We start from the raw sequence: 19,857 nt of genomic DNA, 5'->3' as shown, positions 1-19,857 counted from the left end.
AGGGGCTTCAAGGGACAGATGGGGTCTCTGTCTCCACTCCCCTCCAGCCTGGAGGACTTAGGGGAAAGGGGTGGCAGACTGGCTGAGGCTGCTGTTGCAGTATTCCTGTATGATCCTGGCCAGTCCTGGCCCAACTCTTGGGCAGGCGCATAGGGCTAGAAGCCCAGGGAGAGGGAGTTGGGAGAGGGCCAACAGGGCCCTAACAAGGCAGAGAGCTCAGGCAGGATCCCGGCACCCTGCAGGATACAGCTCCCACAGGTCTGCCCTTTCCAGAGAGTGTGCCCCTTGTCACTAAGGGTGAAGGTGGGGATGGGCACTAGGGAATTCAGGCTTCCCCAGGACACCCCAGGGAAAGGCTGGGCCAAATCCAACCCCAGGCCCAGTTGGCAGGCCCTTTCCTCCTGGTGCTCCCTCTCCACCAGGCCGCCAAGGGACTTGCCCCAGAGCCATCTTGTGCCCCAGCTCCCAGCACTGCAGCACATGGGACTGAGCCCAGCACAACAGCTGAGGGCCCTTGCCTCATGGGCTTGTTTGGTTTCTTTATCACCAGTTCACCTGCTCAGTGGCAGGAACTGGGTCCAGCCGAAAGGGGCAGCGAGCTCAGAGAGAGAGAGAGGGATCATCCCAAAAGGGAAGTGAACTGGGTGGAGATTTCAGAATCCATTGCTTTCATCCTGTCCCGTTTTCTTCCAGAAGCCAAAACCCAGGCTTTTCACAAGATAGCAGACAGACCTTTCCCAGTAGATTTTGTACTATACTTCTGAAGTTATTGTGCAGTTTTCAGTTCAGTAAATTAAAGGAGCCACCAATAATTTTCACAGAAAGATGTTTTCCTTCATTTGCTTGACAAAGCAGATTCTCTCATTCAATTCAAGAAGATATGTACAATATTTTTTTCCCATGCAACTGGATGATTTTCAGTCTCAGTGGGACCAGAAAGCCCATGTCTTGACACTTATGGGATTGTTTGAATTAAATTTGCAGATAACCATACAACCTTGACACAAATTGTACACTTATCCCACAATCCAGTGAACATGGACAGGAAAATAAAATGCCTCACTCTGGCAGTAGAGATAAATCTGATCCTTTTTCTGTAAGATACCACTGTACTCTGGAAAGTTAGACACAGGTTTTAAAAATTTGCATTTTGTGCAGCTATCACAGTTGTATGTGCACAGTTAATCTACTGAAAATGACTGGTTAGGCATCTGTTTGGGTTTGTAAATGGCCAATTGTGTATGCAGCCATGGATGCAAAAATTAGGTGCGCAATTAGACGTGACCAACTGTGAAAATCAGGCCCTCCAATATCACTGAACATTTTGCCTCATTAAAAAGTAGCTATCTTTCAGGAGACATGGAATCAAATCTTACTTTTCACAGAGATGAAAGAAGGTTTGGAGATTGCATGTTACAAAATATCTCCACTGGCCTCTTCTCCACAGAATTTTCCACCTGGGCACCTCAACAGCCACCAGCAACAACAGAAGCTGTCGCAGAGAAGCTGCCAGGTTCTTTTTATACCTGTGGCATCTGAACTAGCTCAAAGTGGGTCTAGCTGACATGGTGGTTAAAATGCCAGTGGTCACTGGCATCTTGTCTACATTAGACCTCCCACTTCTACTACCACTGGTGGAGCAGCACTGGAGGAAAAATTTAGGGGCGAAATGTTTATTGTAGACAAGGACTTAATCCCTAGTGGACAATCACAAAACCCACTGCAGAACTCAATGAGACCGTCAGTCTTTGCTTGAGACAGACTGAAGGACTGGGAACGTTGTTGTGCCATAGATCTTTTTTACACTGGTAGAACTTAGTGGGAAAGCTGTATTGTGCCTTCCTCCACCACATCCAGCTCTAGTTAGTTTTATTGATCTTAACATTTCCAGAGCACCATTTCAGCTATACTTAAACCTTTCAAGTCTGGTTTTCTACTGGAAACGTAACTTCAATTTACTCTAGCAGGGGCTACAGTATTTTACTTTGTCAGCATAAAGAGGACCAGGGAGAAAATGTGTTCCACAGACACAGTCTTGTTTTAATTGTGCGGCAACTAGTTTAGTTTTGCAGCAGTCCAGTACGTGTGACACGCAATGTCACCATACTCAATGTCAGTAGTTCAACCACTGTGAATAACCCTACAACAACAGATAACCAGTGAACGTTTGCAAGAGAAAAAACAGTTCAAGGGAGACGAATTCAGTTTCAACCTGTAGCATGTAATAAAAGGATCATAAATACCATTCTGATGGTTTGTGATGTCTTCCTATCCAGAACTCTGGAACTATTAAAGAATGGCCCACCCTAGATGGTCTACCCCAGTTTGTAGAAGACCAAGTCATGCTGGGACAGGACTTTGGGGACCAGATCCAGCTGGCATCAATTTCTGTAGCTCCAGTGATTTCCTTTGCAATTCAACATCTGAGGATTTGACCTGGAAGTTTAGTGAGTGCTATTTGACTATTCATCCTGTACAGACATGATCAATAAACTTCATATTTTATATACTTCACTATCAAGTCTTAGTGCCTAGATTTAAGGAGCTCCTTCAACCTGGGAGTTAGCAGTATGCTTTTAAATCTGCTTTTTAAAAATAAATATTTTCCCTTCTGCATCCTAAAGTCTTGTTGTCTTACTTCCCTTCTTTCTAAAAGTTATATCTTTTATTAAAATTATACAAATGAGGAAAGTTGATTTCTCCAAGAAGAAGCCAGAACAAATTATATTATCTTTTAATGGATTCTGGAAGCCAAAAATACTGCGATCTTATCTTTTAATGGATTGACCTGTTTATAACTCACTACACAAGGAGGATAGTGTAAAATTATAGAGGAGAGGAAGGAAAATTGGAGTGAAAACACATTATGTTTATGCTTACATTAGGAAAACTGTACAACAATTTAACAAAAGCAGTAAACAGGTCAGGACCTGTTAATTTAATAAGACGTCTACACTTCTTTGATGCTGGAGGCACTCCATCTTCAAACTTGTACTTCACAATGCAGTAAAGACATGCATATGTTCACAACAACTTCACATTTACAAACTTATATTGCTTGATTATTCTATATCCCACATGTAGTATGTCAAGTGTTCTGTTTCAGGATAATTATTCTCTTAGAAAACATATGTTTAGAACATAGCCCCACAGAGAGAAAAATCTGTAATATAGCTCTTCCTCACAAACACACAACTTCCATGCTTCCATGTACAGAAGAAGTCTCATCATATAATTTTTTCAGGGGTTTGAAGGTTTTAGTCCCCCAATCCTGCAAATTTTAAGCCCATGCTGAGCATCACTACTGTGAACATGGTTGTATCATGCAAAGATCATGGCATGATCCATCATGACCTTAGATGTTATTGATCATATCTTCCTCGGTATCATAAGTTTAACACCTTCTCATACAAGGTTAAAATGCCATCTTTCATTGTGAACTTCATTGACAACTTTCTGTGAAAACTTCCTAACAAAACTGAAAATGTGAGCATTGAGAGCATTTTGGAAATACAAGACAGGGAGTTGCCCAATATTTACAAATATAATTTTTGGATCCATGTGAAAATGTGAATCCTTGTTCAAGCAAAGGGTCACATGAACATGCAAAAATTCACAGCTGCATGATTTTAATGACAAAACTCCATGTCATGAGATTCCTCGCCCCCACACACAAAAAACATCACTGAAAACAAAAATGTGAACATTTCCATTAAAAAGTTAGCATGAAAAAAATCACAATTTTCCACATCCTAGCTAGTATTTCAAACTCCCAAGATTCAAATTAGTACATGATATGGCAAATCACAGTCTCTCACATTTCTATAACGTTAACAGTCACCTAATGACCAGATTAGAACAGAAGGTCTCCCCATTTACCCAACAACAGCAGTGTGAGATTGGGTCCTTGAAGTCAATAGCTAAACTCCTATTAAAGTGAATGGGAGAAGGGTCTATGGCCTCAATTCTACAAAAGATCCACTAAAAGCAAACAGTCCACCTGCGTAAATCTCTTTATAAGACTGGGGCTTATTAACAACCCTATAGGGGAGAGGAGGGAAAAACTTTAATGGAGGAAAAACAGGGAAGTAGTACATCAAATAAGCTACCTATGAAGAGGCACAAAATCACACATGACGATAGACTGTCCATAGTAACATAGAAGGAAAATTAGCTGCCAAATAGACCTATTCAAGACAATTTGCACTATCAACAAGACTAGGAGGAACAATTTCTTCACTAAGTTTAAGAAATTAATGTAAAATGTATTTTCTGGGTCTCAAAGGAAACGTTTTAACTTAAAAGGAAGATACAAACAAAAACACACACCATGTGTGTTTGCCTATAAAGTGCGTGTATGCATGCTTTCAGAATTGAAATTGCTTTAATATTCTAGGGTTTGGGGCTGTTTTTAATTTATATATTTCTTTTACTACAGAACGTTTATGTTTTTTTTTTATTTGAAATCCATGCAGGGTAAGTGTTTGGAAATCTACTAATAAAGCATAGATTATTTATCAGTGCTCATTAAAGTCTCTATTATAAATGCTATTGAAAAACTGTACAATCAAACATACATATTTATTATAGATTGCGAGATGTATTTAACTAGTGAAAAGGTTGGCCATTTTAAACTAGCAACAAGTTATGAAAGGTTGGAAAAAATAATCCTTTCCACAAAATTCAACCTTTTAAAAAGTATTTTTTAAAAATTCACCACACAAGTAGGTCTTACCATAATGCTTTAAGTTTAAAAAAAAAAAAACAGCAACAAAATATTTCTGTTGTGATGTCACAATAAAAATATCCTTAACTTTATGCTCTGAGAACATTCCTACAGAAGTCTGTGAGTATACTCACAGGGCATGAAATTAGGTATGTAAAATCTTTACACAATTGACATTAAATTTACTGCTAGTTGTTTCAAAGGTATTTCTTTTGCCTGCATATTTATTTTTGAGATTATCTCTATGTGGCAGAAGATTATTTACTAAGAGGACATTGGGAGGGACAGGGAGATAAGGTTTAAACCCAATACTTTGCTTTCACTTGCACTGGAGAAATCTGCTACTAGCTAAATTTTCAGTCCATAAATTCAGTGAGAAGCCCAATGTGAGTTTTCAGATTGCTAGTTGGCTTTCAACAGCACCCGAGTCCCTAATCAGCAAGGGCATGTGACAATGAACAACTGGTTGGCGGGGGGGGGGGGGGGGGGGGGAGGGATACCTTCCCATAGTCAGTAGAATGAATCAGATTGAATAGTTCATAATAAGATTTATCATACAAGGGTAATCAATTAAATGCTGCGTCCAAAATGTGCTCTGTAGATGGTTTATGAATCTAGAATAAAGACCCCAACATGAAATAAATACCTCCTTGAAAACAGTACATGAATGTGCATCACGTATCAAATAGCCAATTTTCAAAGATATGCGGTAATGATTCCTGTGGAGGTGAGTGGGAGCTCAAGGGAGCTATTACAGACATTCCATTCATTAGGTGCAAAGGGGCAGTGTAAGGGCATGGCACCCACCTCTCACAAGCACTCCTTCTCGTCAGGTCTGCCTGCAGTCTTTAAATAGTCCTGGCCCTGGTATCTGGCCATGCCCCCAGGGCTTCCTCCCTGGAAGCAATGGTTTTGCCCTCTTGGTGTACTCCGGCTCCAGTCTCCAGCTGGGCCACTACAGTTCCCCTTCTGGGATTTCTCGCTGTCCGGTTGTAGGCCAGTTCCCCAGTACCCTCTGGGGGGACCCAGGCCCACCAACTACTCCAGGTCTCAGCCATGTCCCTTTAACTACAGTGTTTTCAATTCCCTGGGCCACTTTCCTGCAGCCCCAACCTTTGCCCAAGCTTCACCTTACCTCAGGGCTCACCTAAGTTCAGGCCCAGCAGCCAGCCAACAGCTCTTCCTCGCTGTCCAGTTCCCTGCCAGCACTGAGCTGTCCATGGTGCTGCAGTTCCCTTTGGCCAGCCAGGAGCACCACCCCTCTAACACCAGTAAGGAACTGACTGTCTCTGCTGCTCCTTTTATATGGCCCTCCTGGGCCCTGATTGGCTGCTTGGAGGACTCCTCTACTGTTCCTTTCCTGGGATAGGTATGGCTGGACACTGAGGCCTCCAGCAGGGGGCCTCTGGGCATAGTCCACCCCATCACAGGCAGATGGACAGATACGACTCAGAAAACCCGTTCATCCAAAGAATCTTTCTCTTCCAAAAAAAGAAGTCTGTACTAAATAAAATGGGCTGCTTGGACCTAAAATGGATAAGTCGTGACCCTATTTTTGTAACACACACACAAAATATTTTCTGATAAAAACTATTATATTCATAGTCTATCTGGGTAACTACCAGACTTGCTCTGATTTTACAGGATACACAAGGATGTATGTTTGGATACTGGAGGGCATGACTCCCACTGATTCCTCATTTAGTGTCACAATTAGGCAAATTCCTCATTTAACACCTTAAAGCCTGAACCAGTAGAGGAGTGTGGCCTAGTGGCTAGGGCACTGGACTGGGACTCAGGTGCCCTGGGTTTAATTTACAGCTCTGCTACTGGCCGATCTTGAGTAAGTCACATCTCCCTTCTCTGGGCCTCAGTTTCGCCATCTGTAAAAATCAGGCTAATGATACTGACTTCCTTTGTAAAAGGACTTCAACATCTACTGATGGAAATTGTGCTATATAAGAACTGGGTATTAATAATTACTATAATTATAATCATGGGGCTTCAGTCCCAGTGCACATCAGCAGGTATCCTGTGAAGTCAGTAGAAATTCAGGATCTGATTATGTCTGGTACTGGAAGACAGGATTATCTTTCCATTGGTGTTAGGCCTAGAACCTTTCACCATTACTATAGGAGCCACATTTAAGTGGAGAGGTACTATATATGCTAAATAAAGCTGGCTGACATTTTGAACATTTTCAAAATTTCAACAAAAACTACAAGAATTTTTCCATGAAATATTTCACTTAAAATGTTTACCACTTTTTAACCAAGATTAGCTGCTCCTTTGAATTTGAGACTTCACGCTTTAATGGTTCGATTGTAAAATATGTCCTAGGACTACTTAAATTAATTTTGCTGTTACACTCATTAACTCCCCTCTCTCCCTTTCTCTGTAGCTAGTCAGCAAGAGCATTGAAAAGTGCTATCCAGGTATCATTATTACCAGTGCTTTTTATATTTCAGATTTCTTTTCTCACCAATACAAATAGATTGTTTCCTCCTTTCTGCTACCATATTCAGCTCTACCAAGCAGTCTGCAATAATTCACTGGGTACATTTTCTTTTAATCTTGTGCTACTTACAAATGAGGAAAAAAAAAAAGCAACCATAGCATTTGATATAAAATTAAGCTACTTACCAACTACTGCCAGATTATGCTCAGAGCCACATGCAATCTGCAAAAGAAATGTGAATGAATGAAAGAGAATCTGCGGACAAGTGTAAGTAGATACAGTATTTGGACCAAGACAACCACAGCAGGCAATTAAAAATTAGGCTGAAAAACAACTGTGGTGTGTACAATGTAAAATTAAGTTTGAAGTATACTACTGTACATTTCGGAGAAAATTTCATTAGTGGTCTCACTTCATTTGTTAATAAACAGCTGTTTACATTAAAAAAGACAACCAAAATCACAATTGGTACTTCTATCCTTTTTCATAAGGTAGACCACAGATCTGCAAAGACCTTAACATTATGCACTTGTATAAAACAGGACTATTTGTGCACATAAACTAAGCACAAGCATAAGTCTTTTGGGGATCAGAATCAAAGGGAGAAAGATCAGGAATCAAATGGACAATGAAGATCTAATTTCCTTCTCACCCATTCACAGCTACTGATATTTCCTGAACAGCACTGAGGCATATTGGCAGGGCTGTGCGGTGAAGCTTCCAGTGATTCTATCCCCCCTGTCCTCATCTGGAGGAGAGGACATGTACTGCAAAGGATTTGCAGATTTCATAATGCTCCTTCCACCAGCATTAAACTCAGAATTTTTTTGTAATTTTGTAATTGTAAAGAGCAATGCAATTCTTTTTTTAGCTTGTTTGTTAAAGGCAGCACCACAAACTCACCTGAAAGCAGCTAATTTGGCTGAAATTTTCCCCCATGTCAATTTGAAATGAATTCTGTCCTGATGATCTGTGATAAAAGTGTGATCTATATTTTAAAAGGTTCCCCTCCACCTCTCTCTCTCTCTCTTTTTCTCTGCCCAGGACTTTAAAGCCAACAGTGACATGTACCCACAAAGCTTTTTTTAATTTTTGCTGCTGCTATGAAGATGGAAAATGCGTGAGCTACTGTCATACATGTCAGGGAATCTCAGTGACCAAGTTCCATATCCTAATTTAATCCCTAATAATTTAATACTCATTCCTTCAGCGGACCATACCCACTGCAGGCAGGTAGTGCTACCTCTGCATTCTTCTGGAATATTGACTGATGGCCGCAATCATCTATCAGACATCATGTGGACTTCACTAGATAAAAGGTTCTTTTAATTACTTCCTTCTAGTTTTAACCTTTTGACCAAGTAAATCACCAGGAAAGGAAGCCATACACCCAGTTAATAATAAATCTGGAAATTCACTGCTAATCTCTGAGGTTACTGAACTAACCAGAATAAACTGCAATCAAACTCTACTCTTCTATATAATATTTAAATAAGGATACTAGATTTATAGATTTTTAAGGCCAGAAGGGATCATTGTGATCATGTATTCTGAGCCCGTGCATTGCAAAGGTCATAAGATTTCTCCAAGTGCGTGAAACCCACAATTTTGGGTTGAGCTAGCATATGTCTATGACATCCAGTCTTGAATCATTATGTTAGAAGTAAACGCTATGATCAAGGTACTGAGTATGCAAAACAGCACAACTGTGACATGAAAACACCTTATTATTAGCTAATTAGTAGCTGAAAGCCCATGTTGTGGCAGTTGGACCAAGTAATCCACCATATGTGCAGTCTCCCTCATACAACCAATGAAACTGTTGCATGCAAATTAGCTGTAGAGTAACAATGGTGTCTTGTTGAATTACCTCCGATATCACACTGGTCTCAGACTCTTGGCATTACATAGTTTGGCAAGGCACCTTCTCGGTCTCACCAGCCTCAGCTGTTTTAGCTTTGGTGAGACGGGCTTGGGTGAAACAGTCCTTCTTGGCTGCACAGGGGCAGTCTGTCCTTTTCTCAGTTTGGGTTTGTTTTTCTCCCTTATGGGACGGAATGCAGCCTTCCCTCCTAGAGAGGCTTGTCCCTTGCTGCTACTTATCTACTGGTAGCTTGACTCCTTCTCTTTCCTCCCCTTCTCCCAACAGGGGAGGGTTTAAAAAGGTCTCAGGCAGCCCTTAGTTGGAATCAGCTGATCCTAATTGACCTCAGGCAACTCCCTCTCAGTTGATCCTAATTAATCTCTAGTAACCCCTTCTCAGCTGAACCTGATTGACCTGTAGTCACCCCTCCTCAGTTGATAGGGAGGAGGGCCTTTTAAACTTCTGGGACTGTTTTCTATCCCCCCTCCCACTTCTTGCAGCCATCTGTCCTGAGTTTATCACAATAGCTATTACCTTACTGTCACATGGGTGTAATTCATCAAGTCAACATGACCGAGAACTTAAAAATAGGATGGTAACAGACCACAAATCCCAGTGATGACTGAACCTGATGATACTCTGAACAATAAGCACTCTCAGCCATACTTGTAGCTGTTTCCATTACTTCACACTGACTCAGACATTCTAGGCTTCAGAGTGACATACAGAGTGACGGACAATCCTGGAATCTTATTTCATAGATGCTGTACTAATAAAGTTGACAGCTGAGATTCAACAAATCTCCTCTGGTTTGAATGTATTGAGCCAAGAAATGGAAGCGTCTGGGTTGGGAAAACTGCAATAAGAAAAACAAATTGTTTTAAAAGCCATCATGCATTTTGTGATGAATCTCATTTTCTGGAACAATTAATATATAAGGACTCAGAGAAAACAATGGCCTTGGAACGGTACTAGAGAAGTAGCTGTAAAACTTCTATCTTGCAGTGTTACAGCTACTCAGAGCTTCAAGCACTGGCATACTAAAATGCATAACATATCACTGTATTATTGCACTCTTTGTGCAACAGGGCCATACATTATAGCAGTATTGATTTTTTATGTGTTTTCATTGGCTAATGCAGCCCACCAATGATGGGGTTTAAAGGCTGATGCCATGGAAACAAGATCTGCTCATGGAAATGCATGTGAAGACTCGATGGGGGAAAAAAATCAAAACAGCAAATTCTGTGTCTTCACTGCATGATGAAAAATGGGATATTAAAGCTGCTGCTAATAAAATCAGTGTGAAGCATGAGCTACCTAATCTCATATTTCTGTACAAAGTATACTGAACACAAACTTTGTTTCAGATAGTTCTATGAAACAGGCTGTTCACCCTGCTTCTGTAGGTCTTGTATATTTAGAGCTAATGGCCCCACTGGAAATGCAGTGTGTTCAAAACGGAACACGCTGTTTAGAATGTGTGACAGCTCTGCTAAAGAGGCATTTTGTTCCAATACCTAACAACAACAATTATCCAGTCTGCAACTCTGACAGATAAATAAAGCAAGCTGGTGATCACTCACTGTTTTGTAATCCACTCATACAACTGCCCCCAACAGCAGCACTCTGAGAATCTCTGCCTACACTACACAGCCATCCACTACCTAGTTTACCAGGGTTTATGGGAATCTGCCACAGTGGAAGGCAGCAGCAGAAACAGAGTTCACTGCATTATAGGCCTTGTCTACCCTGGTAATTTGCCCCCATTATAGCCATTGGTGACTAACCACTTGTGTCGCTGCACCAGTGCAATCTCCTAATGCATATGAGACAACCCACTATAAGCAACAATTTACACCAGTGCAGCTTTTTTCAAGCAGGGGAAAACTGCACTGGTGGAAACAGCCGCTGTGCCACCAATCACTGTTATCAAGGCAAGTCCCATGCATAGTCTAGGCTATTGGCAGTCACCTTGATTTGCCCTCACTAGCACAGGGCAGGGACATGGCAACCCTGGTAGCAGCAGCAGTCTCTGTGCTCAAGTGGGGAATTCACCCAACAGGAGAGCACAGGATGTTTGCACTGCTGCCCTAGCTCAGGGTGACGTCACTGTGACAGTTCACCCCATAAGGCTTTATGGAAATATGCTTACGAATGTATATATATGACATAACTGGAATATGTTTTATGCTACATATGCCATGTAACCCATCTCTGTAAAGGTTATGATCTACTGAATATATTCATCCTATTTGTATGCATGTGTCATTGTTGTATTCGAAGTTATGAATATTGGCTGTATACTTGTTTGATTTTAAATAACCTTACTAAGGCATTTGGTCAGCTTCTTTAGAAAGGAATTTGCAAGTTAAATGCCCAATCAAGAAGCATTTAACGAACAATGGATGTTGGAAGGCCCCAATCCACGTAAGAAGTCTTCCTGGAGACATTCAAGATACCATGTGGGCAATGGCTGCTACCTGTAAAAACTAAGTCATGCATGGACATGTGACTTGCCCAGGTGACTCCAAAAATACATCTTGGAGCTGGACTTTGCATAGGAGAGAGGAGGGGGTCTCCTCCCACAAGAGAAAGTCTATTTAAGCCGTGGGAGACCCCTCCATTTTGTCTTCAGCTGGCTAAAGAGATAGCCTCTCCACCCCCAGGGATACCTGAAAGAAACTGGAACAAAGGACAGTAACTACAGGGGGTGTGAGTGATTGCTGGACCCAGACTAGAAGGAGTCTAGTCTGTAAAAGGAAGCTTACTGGAATTCCTCTAAGGGTGAGGTTTTTATCTGTATTCAGAGTTCTTACTGTATTAGACATAGACTTGCGTGTTCTATTTTATTTTGCTTGGTAATTCACTTTGTTCTGTCTGTTACTACTTGGAACCACTTAAATCCTACTTTCTGTATTTAATAAAATCACTTTTTACCTATTAATTAACCCAGAGTATGTATTAATAGTGGGGGGCGCAAACAGGTGTGCATACCTCTCTACCAGCGTTACAGAAGGTGAACAATTTATGAGTTTACCCTGTATAAGTTTTATATAGGGTAAAACGGATTTATTTGGGGTTTGGACCCCACTGGGAGTTGGGCATCTGAGTGTTAAAGACAGGAACGCTTCTTAACCTGCTTTCAGTTTAAGCCTACAGCTGTTAGGGGACGTGGTTCAGACCTGGGTCTGGGTTTGCAGCAGGCTAGTGGGTCTGGCACAAACCAGGCAGGGCACTGAAGTCCCAAGCTGGGAGGGCAGGGAAGGCAGGGACAGAAGTAGTCTTGGCACATCAGTTGGCAGCTCCAAGGGGGTTTCTGTGATCCAACCCATCACAGTCACTTTAAAATGTAGCCTGGACTCCACTAGGAGCCCCACTGGGAAAATCTTCCTAAGGGATTCTCTGAATCAGTGCATCCCTCAGGCACTGCTGCCATATCCCTGTCTCTCACTGAAGGCTGTGCCTGCCTCTTGCAGAACCCCAGCTAGACTGGACATCTTGCTTCACTCTAACAGAAGACGGTATAACCCAGAGGTGAACCAAGGCTCCTGTCTGCTTCAACTTGAAGTGCAGGGTCATCTTGTGAGCATCCCAGATAGCACGTCAGCCTCTTAAAATATAACCCTCCCACCTCAAATTAGACAATAATCACCCAACGTAAAAAAACTATTAGTAGGAGTCAGAATTTATGTTTTGTTGGTAGGTGAGATGCCAGCAAGGGAGAATGGGATCACCAAAGACATAACACACACTTATATTAGGTGCAACTAATTCAGCAATGACTATAGTTTTGTAACACAATGCTGGTATGTACTGCAACAACCATCATTTTTCAGCTACTTGGCCTTTTTTCTGTGTTGCAGAAGAAATGAAACTCTAGCACACATCTGCATATTCCTGGAGGATAGATAAATACATTGAAGTCAAGAAGATATGGAGCTTCTGCACACAATATTGTTTTCCAGTTGGGCAATTATGTTACACTGTATATTTAAACAGACAAAAAAAGGTCACAAATCTTAACAGAGAGTCAGAATCAATCTCTCACAGTTATTGAAGCCCTCTGGAATATTAGACAATGCAACCCCCTTCAAACTAAAATCTCTCCTCTACCAAAAAAAACCAAAACAGTATCTGAGAGTGTTTTAGTAGTTGTTCACATGCATATAAACGTATTTTAATCTCTATATTTCAGAAAGATTTCAAAGCAATACACAAACAACTAATCAAGGCTCACAACACACCTTTGAGACAAGGAAAGGCATTTCCAACTGAAACTGCAGAAGCAACCAGATGGAACTTAACTATTCAAGCTGAAATTTAGCTGACTCCTCAGTGTTAACACCAATAACTCCTATTAAACAAGCCCAGGGATCTTTAATGGTCACATACAATCAGGTCTCCTGCTCTACATCACATCTGAAAGACATCAGCAGCACAGTATCAGGGGGTAGCCATGTTAGTCTGTATCCACAAAAACAACAAGGAGTCCGGTGGCACCTTAAAGACTAACAGATCTATTTGAGCATAAGCTTTCGTGGGTAAAAACCCCACTTCTTCAGATGTATGGAGTGAAAATTACAGATGCAGACATAAATATACTGACACATGAAGAGAAGCGAGTTACCTCACAAGTGGAGAACCAGTATTGATAAGGCCAATTCGATTAGGGTGGATGTAGTCTACTCCCAACAATAGATGAGGAGGTGTCAATTCCAGGAGAGGCAAAGCTGCTTCTGTAATGAGCCAGCCACTCCCAGTCCCTATTCAAGCCCAAATTAATGGTGTTAAATTTGCAAATGAATTTTAGTTCTGCTGTTTCTCTTTGAAGTCTGTTTCTGAAGTTTTTTTGTTCAAGTATGGCTACTTTCAAATCTGTTATAGAATGTCCAGGAAGATTGAAGTGTTTTCCTACTGGCTTTTGTATGTTACCATTCCTGATGTCCGATTTGTGTCCATTTATTCTTTTACGTAGGGACTGTCCGGTTTGGCCAATGTACATGGCAGAGGGGCATTGCTGGCACATGATGGCATAGATAACATTAGTAGACGTGCAGGTGAATGAGCCTCTGATGGTGTGGCTGATGTAGTTGGGTCCTCTGATGGTGTCGCTAGAGTAGATATGGGGACAGAGTAGGCAATGAGGTTTGCTATAGGGATTGGTTCCTGGGTTAGTGTTTCTGTGGTATGGTGTGTAGTTGCTGGTGAGTATTTGCTTCAGGTTAGGGGGCTGTCTGTAAGCAAGGACTGGCCTGTCTCCCAAGGTCTGGGAGAGTGAGGGATCATTTTCTAGGAGAGGTTGTAGATCATTGATAATGTGCTGGATAATCAGCAGCAAAGTGTGACAATGTGATAATCAGCAGCACAGTGACTCCTTAACCCGGACAGCCAGCTAACGCCACCACATCCTGTAGCATTTTGTGTTCCTTGGTGTTCCTACTCATTATGCTCTGATTTACTGAGCAACCCAAGTTAGTTGGTAAGATCTGGTGGCACAAGGTAGCACAGCTGAGTATAAACATACCAAAAATAAGTAAGTTAAAATATTTAATTATTAAATTGACAAGATAGTATGAGAGGGGGATGGAAACACAAATCAGAGGCTTTTGAGGATCACGCAAAATGTGAGGAAGAAAAAAAAAGTTAAGGGGAGTTCTCTGTTTTTCCTCTCCTGGGTCCTGGATGGAAGGATCTATTTTAGATACTTATATTACCTCCATCACCATGGCATCTGAGTGCCTCACAATCTTTATTGTATTTATCCTCCCAGCATCCCTGTAAGGTAGAGAAGAGCTATGCATTTTACAGACGGGAAACGGAGGCACAGAAAGACTAGGTGACTTTCCAAGGTGCCAGAGGAAGGAATAGAACTCGGGGTCTTCAGAGGCCCTTAGTGCCCTAACTACTAAAGCATCCTTCCTCTCTCTCTCTCTCTCTCTCTCTCTCTCAATTCTCCCATGTGAGAGGGCATCAAGTCAGAGACCTGTTGAGGAGGAAAGACTGGAGCTGTAAAGAGGGAAAAGGGACAGTGTGGTGGGTTAAGAGGAGGGAGAGAGAAAGCTGGACATGGTGATGTGAGTGGTGAAAGAGAGAGAAGATCTCAAGCAGCCTGGACAAGCTTCTGAACATATTGGCACTTACCCAGAAGGAGCCTCCAAAGCTTTTGAGCATTGACCATGGCAATTCAGAGAAGAGGTAGCTGTGAACCTATGCTTTACTCAGCTTCAAAGAACTGTATAACATTCCATGAAGTGAGCTGTAGCTCACGAAAGCTTATGCTCAAATAAATTGGTTAGTCTCTAAGGTGCCACAAGTACTCCTTTTCTTTTTGCGAATACAGACTAACATGGCTGTTACTCTGAAACATTCCATGATAATAACCCTAAATACCTTTAGCAGGCCTCTACATTATTTTTCAAATGACAGATGTCTAAGCGGAAAGGAACTATTAGGTCATCTAGCCCATGGCCCAGCCAGTACAGGAATGCTCCCTCAGTACATCAGCTTTTAAAAGTCCTTGGATATGGGGGCCTCCAGCACTTCCCTTAAGGGGAAAGATTATACTATACTATGGCAGTGGTTTTCAAACTGAGGTACGCATACCCCTAGGGGTACACCAGCTCTCATTAGGGGGTACGTCAGTAAAATCCTGTAATGACTGTGGAAGTATAACATTGTATAAGGGGACATGCTGGATACATTGTATATGAGAGGGCATGCCAAAACGTGTTACAAAGTATCTGAGGGAGCACACATAGGGACAGTTAGCTTTTGAATGGAGAAGCAATTAAGATAGAGCCAGCACATCTAAGAAGCAGGCATCAGAATGGAAGGTGTGAAGGGCAATTAGTTAAGTTAACTGGAAGCTGTTAAAGGAGATTGTTAAGGGTGGCAGGTAATTGAAGATACGTGACTGGTCTCAGGGATCTCGAAGGGTGGTAACTAAAATCTTTTCTTCTTTTGTCTGTAACTTCTCTGTAACTTGTTCTCCAGCAAGCTGTATAAATTAAGAGACACAAGCCCCACTCGGGGGGCTCACTTCTAAATGTATTAGCAGAGCAGCTTTGCTAATAAAACAGAGTGGTCTGATAAATTGTGAGTCTGAGTCAAACTTTGACATGACGGACAATACATTTAATTCAGTAAGACTTGGCAATCTAATCATAAGTATATTATGACCCTATCTCAGATGGGGGACCCAGTGGATTATATTATTTGGAAAGGGGTACACGGCCTAAAAAGTTTGAAAACCACTGTACTATAGGGTTTCTAAACCTGAATGAAGACATGAAGTTTAAGGACTTTCATGTAGATGGCAGTCACTGCATTCTGATTTTTAGTACATTAAGGGATGGTTATTCTACAGACAGTACCCTGTGGCGTGAAGAAAGGGGAGGAGAGAAGATCAAAAAGGTGAGCACAAAGGCACTCTTTCATCTAAGATTTGATATAGATGTTTGACCACAGAGTGACATGATCTCCTCGACAGATCTTGTCTCATTAAGGAAACCAGCAAGGCCAGAAGCAAAGAAAGACTTTATTCCTCCAGGGATTAGAAGCCAAAAGGGAATGATAAGAGTTGACAGAGAGATTGCAGATTACTAAAGATCAAGGTTTATATAATATGGTATAATCATTCTTTCCCAGTGCTGTTCCTTCATGCCCTTGATTAATGTATTGTAACTGATTTGTACTGTTTGACACATACTGACTAACTACATTTTGTATGCAGAATTCCACTGATATGGGGGAAGGGGGAGGAACTGAATATAATTAGTGAAGCTGTCTTGCTTCCAATGATCCCTCACTAGGAACTTTGTGTTCCTCTTCCGGATCACTTGACTCCTGATGGATAAGGAGAGACAGCTTGCTAACCTAGTCACTTTCCTTGGTTAGTACCAGGCTAAATGCAGTTTATTGCAATACAAGCTAGCCGCACAAGGGTATAACCCCACCCAGAGCAGCAGTTTAATGCCATTCCCTGCTGCTGGGAATGTCAGTGGAAAATTGTGAGGGCCAAATAATCATGAGATTTGACAGTCTTTTTCTCTGTGTTTGCTATTTTCTGCCAATCTAATCTTTCGTTTATTGAAATACAATTTCTAGCTTTGTTACAAAGCGGGAGTCATAATAAAATTTAAAGTGAGGCTTTGTTATTTCAGCCTTGCAGAAAATGTTCCTTACCCAGACAATGGGCCAAATGCTGGTCCCTCACACAAAGCCCAAGCACATGGGCCTTTGCTGGGGTAGAGAGTACTGCAAGGGATTAAATCCTGGCCCTATCCTCTCAACTAACCTGGGGGCAGGAAACCTCCCAAACACTAACGGGGTTTGATCAGTAGATCAGCATAGTTTACAGACGAACTGGCCATAGCCTGTGTCCATCCCCACAACCGAACCCAAGCCCACCTCCTCACTGCAGAATATTGCCTAATTTGCATGGGAGATGCAAAATTCCCCTTTCTGCGACAGTATGGATGCAATCTGGGTCTTGAATGTTTGTGGGAGTTGGAGACAGCATTAATCCAAAAGCAACAAACTATTTTTTTGAAGTGATTTATAAAGCACCTCTTAAAACTCTAAGCAAGGAGAACAAACACTGTGAAATGGAGAGGAAGAATGAAAGGTTCTGTAACTGATACAGTGCTCAGTCCCCAGTCAGGATCACGATCCCATTGTGCTAGGCACAAATGCTCACAAATGAGGACACAGTCCCTGCCCTGAATTTTTAGAATCAAAATGTGGGGAGAAGAGTGGTCAGACTAAAAGTAGGGACAGATGAACCGAAATGTCAAGAGGAAGCAAGTTCTGTACCCATCTCTAGAAAGGCCTGAGCAGCTGCAGACTCAAAGATACAAATGCTATTGAGATCAAAGTACACAGACCTCTCAGAATTAGGGCCAAGGGGGTGAGGGGAAGTGGCAAAATACTGCCAAGGCATACCTCAAAGATCTTTACAAATCAGCAGTGTCAGTTTACAGTCACTCTGCCAGGTTCTAGACAAGGAGTGTGAACACAGCTGAGTGCATGTAATAGATGCATGGTTATTCAAAGCAGAGGGAAAGCTAGTTGCTCTATTCTAAACAAGCTGAAAGCAACAGGGAAGCTGTGTTAAGGAGGAAGCTAGAATAATTAAGCCTTATTGTCATGAACATCTGTTACTACTGCAAGGTCATCAAAGAGTTATCAAAAGTTCCCATATCAGACACTTTCCTTCTTCCACATGTGAGGAAGAAAACATGGAACACAAAGCCTATATATTTCAAAAATTGTTAGACACACTACTGACTCTGCTATGCTACCTGCAAGCAAATCTTTGCCTTCATATTATTCAGATGTTTTCAGCTCAAGGCTTCTATCCTGCAGAATGCCAAAAGGACAGGGTTCCAGCATCTTCCTTCTATGGTATTAAATATAGATAGAACTAGAAAACTAGCATAAAAGTCATCATTATCAATCCGAATGTGCTAATTTCTATCACTGCCACTTTAATGAAGCTAACGGTTCCATTAGGCAATAACTGTAGGCAAACATTCTGTCAAAGCACATTCTATTATTCAATATTTAAAAGTCTAAAATACAAGTTACAAAGGTGAGTGTAATATTTGGTTATAAAATATCAGCTTCTACATAGCAGCCTATTTGCAAGGTTCTTTTAAAAATGCATAACATTTGGGAACAGTTTTAGGCTTTCTGTAAGAGTCTGGGTTTTACATCTTTTTCCTTATTGCAAAATAATCCATTATAGTCAATTCATAATGGATTAGAAACATTTTAGTTAGCCTAGAAGAAATGACAGAGCAGCTAGAATGTAGAGCACACATTCGGGGAAATTCTGCATTCACCTACACTGGGGTAAGCCTTAATTAACGTCAGTGACTTCACTTGAGTTTTTCTGGATTTACAGGGATGTAACTAAGGGCAGAATTTGGCACACAGGACCTGCAAGGAAACTTAACACCACAGAGTTACTTGGACTTTTGTAGCACTCATAAATCTGGTAAAGGAACAAGATGTTATTTTTAAAAGTTTATTTCAAATCACCGATTCATTGGTATGCCTCTCTTTGTTCTTGCATGTTTTTCATTTGTTTGGAGGAGCCCAAAGTATGTGCATCATTTATTAAAAAACAGCACCCAAACTACGAGGCACCATTATCAAGTGGTAATTTTTGAAGTAAGACACCTTAAAGGGGCTTGACTCCTTATCTTAAAAAAACCCATCATCATAAATTGGGTCTGTAGCTTCCTCCAGGGTCAAAACCAAAAGGTCATGATTTTCAAAAAGGACTAGTGATTTGGTATACCTCACTTTCCCGGTGTCCAACTTGAGACACTTTAAAGGGGTCCAATTGTCAGAGAAAGTACTAAGCACTCTCTCTGTGAAAATCAGGTCCTTTTGAGGGGTCTCAAATCAGGCATCCAAAAACGGAGACATCCAAAATCACTAGTCCTATCTGAAAACCGTGGCCAATGAATGTTGCAGAGAAGAATGACAAGTAAGGAAGTCACTCAAACACAGTGGGGCCAATACTGCACATCCTCACTTTTGTTAGTAGTCCCACTGAAGCTCAGTGTGCCTTGTTGGTTGCATAAATAAGAGTTTGCAGGCTCAGGCTTTATATGGGCACATTGTATCTGCAGAAAAGAAAAAAACTTCCACCATACTAGAGAAGGGAATGTTAAGGACACTGGAAATACAGCACGTCTGCCACCTACCCCGATTTGAAACGTACCTCGGGAAAAATTATGTAAGATAACTATCAATTGTTCAGGAAGACAAATGCTGTGCCCTGTTGTCAGCACA

At 41.4% G+C, this 19,857-nt stretch overlaps 1 protein-coding gene across 8 annotated transcripts in view; it reads right to left on the bottom strand.

Moving 5' to 3' along the window:
- The window catches only part of SERGEF (secretion regulating guanine nucleotide exchange factor), a 236,922-nt gene that overhangs the window by 89,085 nt on the left and 127,980 nt on the right, over window positions 1–19,857 (bottom strand). For 4 of the 8 annotated variants that reach the window (XR_006291465.1, XM_043548382.1, XM_043548381.1 and 1 more), the window contains exon 10: window positions 7,370–7,406. The exons of 3 other annotated variants lie outside the window; for them this stretch is intronic. Coding sequence is in view for 4 of the 5 variants with exons in the window: in XM_043548382.1 (XP_043404317.1) it covers window positions 7,370–7,406 (37 nt within the window). In the remaining variant the exon portion in view is untranslated. Of the gene's footprint in view, window positions 1–2,771; window positions 3,686–7,369; window positions 7,407–19,857 lie in introns of those variants that run through there. One more of the 8 variants, XM_043548378.1, reaches the window with a different exon arrangement.

The sequence above is a fragment of the Chelonia mydas genome, chromosome 6 (assembly GCF_015237465.2).
Source record: "Chelonia mydas isolate rCheMyd1 chromosome 6, rCheMyd1.pri.v2, whole genome shotgun sequence".
Lineage (NCBI taxonomy): Eukaryota > Metazoa > Chordata > Testudines > Cheloniidae > Chelonia > Chelonia mydas.
Note: the sequence above shows the minus strand (reverse complement) of the source record. Positions and strands in the feature narration are given on the sequence as shown.